The 7,392-nt window shown below is 43.5% G+C and overlaps 1 protein-coding gene across 2 annotated transcripts in view; it reads left to right on the top strand.

Annotated features, from left to right (window-relative positions):
* The window catches only part of LOC116393374 (sushi domain-containing protein 3), a 30,164-nt gene extending 23,098 nt beyond the window's left edge, over nucleotides 1-7,066 (top strand). For both annotated transcript variants that reach the window (XM_031865653.1, XM_031865654.1), the window contains exons 3-6: nucleotides 4,315-4,506; nucleotides 4,612-4,765; nucleotides 4,865-5,050; nucleotides 5,171-7,066. In XM_031865653.1, coding sequence (XP_031721513.1) covers nucleotides 4,315-4,506; nucleotides 4,612-4,765; nucleotides 4,865-5,050; nucleotides 5,171-5,495 — 857 coding nt within the window. In that variant the 3' untranslated portion in view covers nucleotides 5,496-7,066. The remainder of the gene's footprint in view (nucleotides 1-4,314; nucleotides 4,507-4,611; nucleotides 4,766-4,864; nucleotides 5,051-5,170) is intronic.
* The last annotated feature ends 326 nt before the right edge of the window (nucleotides 7,067-7,392 follow it).

The following is a 7,392-nucleotide window of genomic DNA, read 5'->3' on the forward strand; positions in this document are numbered from 1 at the left end:
TGTGTGTGTGTGTGTGTGTGTGTGTGTGTGTGTGTGTGTGTGTGTGTTGGTGTGTGTGTGTGTGTGTGTGTGTCGGTGCCGGTGTGTGTGTGTGAGACGAAGCTTAGGAGGTGCATTCCAGATTTAACCCTTGCGGTAAGTTCCCAGAACCCATTTGCATGTACATAATCCGGGCGATAACTCAATATGATAATTTCTCTAAAATCCTATCGTGATGAAATTATTTATCGAGATATTGTGATATACAATAACGTAATCTAAGTCAGTGTAAAGTTTGAAAATATTCTTTTTTTTCTCAATAATTTCACTTGAAAACTTTGCACTCGAGTTCTTAATAAAATGAGAAAATACTCATTTGTTATTTAATTCACAGAGTATGCATACAAAAATAGGCTTTACCCTGTGGTTATTTCATATAGACTACATATTGTGCTATAAGCCTTTATCAAGATATGAAATGACCTATATCAAGATTAAAAATGTTAGCCATATCGCCCCGCAATGAACATACATTAGCTAATGTGCTAATGGGGTTTGAGCAAGAGTTTGTTAGCTAGCTATGATATGCTGTAATATAAACACAAAATGATTTGAATGGATGGCCTGAAAGCTAATTAGCTGCTCAGCTGCAGCACATTAAACAGCATGCAAACTTATCTGAAGACGTCACTTGGGTGTGGCCCCTAAGCTTCAACACCACCAGCAAAACAACACCACGTCACACAGGCTACAGCACATGTTTATTTGCTTTGTCTCTCACTCTCCATGGTGTAACACCTGCTCTCTGGAAGCCCGCCAGCTGTCAATCAAACACGGACACGCCCCTGCGGCTAGCTGAGAGGAAGTGCAGCATTTCTGGTATTGACTCGAATGATGATATCCATCCATCCATTATCTGCAAACGCTTACCCTATTCAGGGTCTTAAATGATCATATATTTCCGTTTAAAATAAAAAAACACATTAAACACATTTTATACTACATATAGGGATGATGAAATGTGATATCAGTTGGACTTGAACAAGAGTACATCGCTTTACTCGACACACTACAGCAGTAGTCAGCAAATACCGGCTTGCGTGGCCTTCTCTAATACAAAATGTTTTCTTATTGGGCTGCTGTTAATTCATTTGACTGTAGAAAATGTTAAGCCGTCAAGCTTAATAAAGTTCCAATAAAAACGACTCTTTCGTACCGCGAACAGCAAATAGATAACCGTGTTGGTCTGTGCCATGTGTGAGTCTTAGTAAATAATTAAATGAAAGCTCCTGCTACTGAAATGAGGTCTGATAAACTCACCAGATGAATCTCAGATGATAATTAAAGCCACCTCAGTTTAATTAAACAATATCATAACGCTTTTATTCAAATGCAAATGTCCCGCCCTAGATTTACATCTCTCAAACACAAATGACAGGATTATATTATTTTCACACAGCGACCGTTTTGTTTAGCTGAAAAACAAAGAAGATATTTTTGGCATCAGCAAATAAGATAAATTCACACGTCTATGTCCAATCTTCATTAAAAGTCACATTTTATTTGCACCAGTGTTGATAATGTCATTAACTTATGTCTGAGTATATATGTGACAGTATATTCAGTTTTTATAAATCTACATGTGAGCAGATGTGACGAGAAGGTGATTTGTTAATGATGTCATTGTAATATGATTACGCAGATGTTTTGAATGGAATCTTATGCAGCTATTGGCCACTAGAACACTTAAACCTTTCTCCCGCTTTTTGCTAAAGTAGTGGCCACTCACACATATACACACACACACACGCACACACACACACAGTAATAGCATCAGTAAAAGGTAGTCTATTTTGGTTGAAACAGAATGGCTTTTAGCTTCCCCTTTAAAAACAGAGTCAGCTTGTCCTTGTTTCCCTGTACTACCCATTACGCACGTGTCTGATGTGTGTGCCTTGGTGTGTATATATGTGTGTGTGTGTGTGTGTGTGTGTGTGTGTCGGGTAGGGGAGGGGATGCTGTCATCTTCACACAGGATCACGGGATCCTCTCCTCTCTCTCTACCGCTGCAGAAATCCTCCCATCTGTCGTTACTAATCAGCAGAGAGCAGCTTGCATGTTCACAGGGTCTTACAGTGGGATGACATCTCTCTCTCCCACAAAGTCACTCACACACACACAGATTACACTAATACTGACACAGCAAAGCAAACCCTGGCCATTACTCATTAAAACGTCACCATGCTTTAATTGTCTTTCTCTGTTCATTTCTTGCCAAAGCAGGAGCTTTTTTTTAAAGCTGCGCTAATCATGATTCTTATAACAAGAAAATACCACGTCTAATGGAAAAGCTGTCTCTCTTATCGATGAAACCCACAGAGATTTATCACCCAGCTTTGCAGTTCTTTGCACGTTGTAGCGTCTTTCAGCTCATTGTTTTAGTTTTGCAACCCCAGTTTTAGTTAAGTCTCTCATCGCCACAGCAGGCAGCTGCTTTAAGCAAAGAAAAGCTCTGATAACCCCTTGTGCGCCACCTGCCCAGCCAACAAATAGCGCACACACAAAGTTGGCAACTAGCTGGTGAACATAGTGCAGCACTGAGTAGCTTAAGAGTAAGATACTTCCCTCAGGAAAACAGAGCTCAAAGGAGTTATTATTGGACTTTTGTTCCAGGTGGCCAGAAACACAACTCTAAAATAATTCTGATAAAGCTCCATGTGTGTGTTAGATTGTAAATAGGCAACTGTTTGCTAGCATGTTAGCTATATCAAGTTTAGTCAAAGGTGATAATATGTCAGCGCGTTTACAGCTTGTTACGCTGCCACCCAGTGGTCAAAAAAAGTATTAATGCAGCTTTAAAGTAAACAACTCATTTTTACAACTAGAATCTCGTGCAGCGTAGTGTTTCTGAAATGTACTATATTTTTGGATTGCAATCGAATCATCTGGTATTTTTTTTACCCATAGGATTTTATTATGATTTTAATTAATGTCACGCATACAAAGTAACAAAGTGTGAGTCAGTGATGTGAGTTTAAAAAGCCAGAAAACCCAGCAGCTGGCCAAGTCACCAGCATTGTGAACCCACTGCAGATATCATATGGTTACTTATTTTCAGTTTGAGTAAGGTCTTCCAGGAATAAAATGTGGGATGTTTGGTGTGACTAGCGACACTGTTTACGGGTTTACTGAGAGCCTTGAAAATCCCCACTGCAGAATCTAACAATAGCTGCCGTATCACGAGACCTCTCGGTGGCACTTGCGTATTGTTGCACAAGGAGGATAAAAATAGTTATTTCTGTCTCTCCATCTCTCTGTGTCTATATCTATTCAGTGGAACTGATGATCTCAGGCTCCGCAACAGACACTCTGGACCGAGCTGTGTCTGTGTTTGACAAGAGAGAGAGGAGAAAAGTAAAAACAAAGAGAGGAGGGATGGAGGAGTAAAAAGAAGCAGGCGGACACAAAGGAAAAGGGGCAGTCAAAAGAGGAATTGGGACAGAGTACACAGAGTCTAAATCTCATGGAGTCTGATAGAAGTAAACATTAGTAGTGTGTCTCAGAATCAAACAGATGCCATAATCCACTAATGGTCCACAATCAGGCACAGTCCAGGACTAAAATAAAATAAAGCAGGAAGAAAGAAAGGGATTTTTGCTATTTCTAGAGTGATACACTTAAATCACTCCACTGATGTTGCGTTCACTGAAAAAACTCACAGCTGATGACAAGTAAACACCCATAATTTGTGGTTTGCTAGAAGATATCTCTTGTGTCCGTACGCTAAATATGAAGCTTTATCAAGAACATTTTATTAAGACCAGGCGGCAACCTCAGGTTTCGGAAAAGTGAAGCCAATGTCGACAGTGCCCTGAACTACATTCTCTCTACTGGCCATCAGGGGGCGACTCGTCTGGTTGCAAAAAGCAGTCAGAGTGTATGGAAGTCTATGAGAAAATGACTCTACTTCTCACCTGATTTATTACCTCAGTAAACATTGTAAACATGAGTTTATGGTTTGAATCCCGAGTCCATTTAGAGTCAAATAGACCATAAAGCGAAGTCTGCTTTGAGGCTACCTTGTGATTAACAGCTCACTACCAAAAAACAAGATGGCGACGGCCAAAATTACAAACTCGAGGCTTCAAAACCGCAATCCACCAACCAATGGGTGACGTCACAACGACCCTGTCCACTTCTTATATACAGTCTATGATTAAAATAGATTAGCTCATGAATCTGAACCACAGTTCTTCCTTATTCATGTCCCGAGCTCTCAATCACAAGGTGTTTCTTTTGGTCCGTGACCTTCTGTTTGTCCCACCTCGCCCTCAGGTCTGTTCTGTATCCCCGTCCTGCCGCCACGTCGGGGTTCCTTCTACGTGGAGAGCGGCACGGGCATGTCGATCGGCAGCGTGCTGGCCTTCTGGTGCAGGGAGGGATACCAGCTGGTCGGCAGCGAAAAAATCTACTGCAATGTCAGGAACGGAAAACCGCAGTGGAGCAACTACCTGCCCGTCTGCGAAGGTGAGCTGCTTCATTTGGCCACCGCCGAACACAGATTTTCTGGGGCATTTGCTGATGAAATAAACTTTTAAAAATATAATTTGTCCCCTCTCCCCACCCCCACAGCGATCCCCAGACCTGAGGACCGTGGTCTGAGAGTGGCTGTGTTGGCTTCAGTGGTCAGTGGCATTGTCATCCTCGCCATGTCCCTGTCCTTCCTCATCTGCTGCCTGCAGGAACGATCCAGTCGGTACCGAGCCAAGAAAGAGGGACAGAGCAGGTAGGACCCGGAGAGCATACAACCCCCCTGCCTGTTACATGTAGTCTTCCCCCTGGTGTGAGAGCACCACCTGAGCCGCTAAAGTTCTCTCCTCCTCAGGCGCAGAGACAAGCGCTCGTCCCGTCGCAGCGAGTGTTGGCTGGAGAGAGAAGAGGGTGAGTGGGAAGCTTTCCCTCCTCCCAAGATCTTCCATCTCTCCCAGAGGATGAACCCCCGTCTGGCTCCAGACAGCCCCCTCTACCTCACCGGAGGGCTCGGTGGATATGAGAACAGAGGATACCAGAGGTAAGCTGGAAAGCGGCACTTGAGTCTTGAGAAAAGAAGATCCCGCACTCTGCTGTTGCTCTGCGTCACAACTTATCGGTTATACTGACTTTTAGATTCTTCTTTCTTGCTTTCATACAGGAGTCAGGAGAGTTTGCTGAAGGCCTCCCTGCCCGGACTCTACCGCTCCGAGTCCCAGCTTTACCCACACGTCGTCCTGCAGAGGGTCCCGACTCCGACGGCACCCTCCGCCCCTTCCGCTCCATCCGCCCCACTCTACCTCCACCTGCCCTCCACTGCCTCCTCGCCCGCCCACGTGACCACCCACGGTCAGCCTCACCTCATGGCGCAATACCCTACGCCGACATACCCGCCCTACCCCAACACGGCGGTTCCTGCATACCACCCGGCACCGGCACCCATCTACCCCAACCCCAACCCGACACCACAGCGGCCATGGCAGTAGCCACGCCTTCCACTTTCCACAGTTACAGGACGCTGTGACGTCCCCCGATGAAGCCGTTGGAGCGTTTTTGGAGATACTCCTCCTCATCCCCGTTTTTTCCCGGAGAAAAGGCTGCAAATGCAAAGCAAAACTGGAGATGCAGCCAGTGTAGAAGTCGCCTCTTTTACTGCATGCTTGCTGAACGTCTCCCGTAGTTTGGACTTAACAGGAACTGAACACTCTAGATGTCCTTAATTCTTGCTGAACTGCTGCTGCTGTTCCCTTTAAGAGCACTTCTGTGGAGAAAGTCTTGCTTTCTTTTAGCCGTCAGAAATTAGAAGACAAGCTTCAAGTAGCTGGTCGACAAGGGAAAACAGGACGTTTTGTTTGAAGGTGTACTAATGCAGTTCAACCGTTGACATTTATGAAGGATAGGAAGGCTCTGAAAGGACTTTGATGATGGCCGCCACTGTTTAGGCAGCTCAAATCTCTCAGCAGTCTTTGTTTTTTAATAGTTTAAGAAAAGGATCCCTATCAGGCTTCCTGAAGTCCACGCCATCTACTCTAGACATACAGTATACATATGTTGTTGTTAGCTAAAGACTTAACATGAAATTCTGAAATCTGATGTGTGTTGATCTTGTTAATATGTATTTTCTTACACTGTGGAGTAGCAAACACCGCAAAAATGCCAGTGCTGCTGCAGCCACTGAATGCAGCCAACTTTGTGTTGTTCGTGTGGATTTAAAGACACATGTGATCGTTGACCCTTTCTTTCTCACCAGAATCTTGAACTAAATGTCAAAGAAGAAGGTTTTATTTTTCTGTTTGTACTGCAGCAACTCATTCTGTCACAATTATTGATGTCTTATGGTCGTCAGTTTAAAGTCATTCAGAGCCCCTGGTGGGTTTAGGAACATGGAGAATATACATGACTGGTATACATGACTGGAAAACTGAGATGGGTCAAATAATAACTGCAAATACTGATCACAACTTGACTTTATTAAAGGCTTCCAGGTAGGTTCAGATAATATGCTGAAAATCATGTCAAACTCAATTTCAAGAGAAGCTCTTGCATGATGTAAACTAAGGTTTTCTGTGTAATCATAAGGAGGTCAGACTGCTGTTTTGTTCTTGATGCACTAGAAACACAAGATGCACTGACATGTAAAGTTGGAGCAGCGAGGTGGAGAAACCTCTGGACCGTGCCGACCTATGAACTCTGATTCGCTTGAGTTCTCGAAAGCATCCGCTGCAGCTTTTACAGCTAATGTGGATATTGCTCCTGATAAAAAATGTTATCTTTAAATGAATAAGGAACCTTTATTATTCCAGTATGTACATATATTTTAATCATAAACTCTGTCTGAGAGCCCCTTTAATGTTGCTTTAGTCAGTTCACACTCTAGCAGTGAGCTGTCTTATTTTTTACAGAAGGACTCGAGTAGACACACTAACAAATCTGCACTTTACACTTTTTGAAGGGGGAATTTTTAAACCTTTACTGTAAACAAATTGTTGTATAATAATATTAATAATAATACTGCCATAAAAGCTGAATAAATAGACTCTTGTTGAGTTGAACAGTTCATGGTTCAGCATGTGTTTTTCAATGTGTGCTATTCTGACAGCAGAGAGGAAGAAAGGGAGGTGAAGGAAGAGAGAAGAGAGGGACAGTCAGGGTGTTCAGGAGAAGATGGACCTAATTCACCACAGTCGAAATGAGGAGAGGACCTCATCGGCCTGCAGAGCGGCACTGACACATGAGGGAGATGGAGTGGTCTGTCTGCTCGCACTGGATTTAGATGACGAGAAAAAAGAATCTCAAGCTGGCGTCGGCAGCCACGTCTCATATTTACCCCCCGAGTAATAGATGTGTGATGCTACCATGAGGAAATGGAAAGTTGATGTAGCA

The sequence above is a fragment of the Anarrhichthys ocellatus genome, unplaced genomic scaffold (genome assembly GCF_004355925.1).
Source record: "Anarrhichthys ocellatus isolate YVR2014 unplaced genomic scaffold, GSC_Weel_1.0 scaffold33, whole genome shotgun sequence".
Taxonomy (NCBI): domain Eukaryota; kingdom Metazoa; phylum Chordata; class Actinopteri; order Perciformes; family Anarhichadidae; genus Anarrhichthys; species Anarrhichthys ocellatus.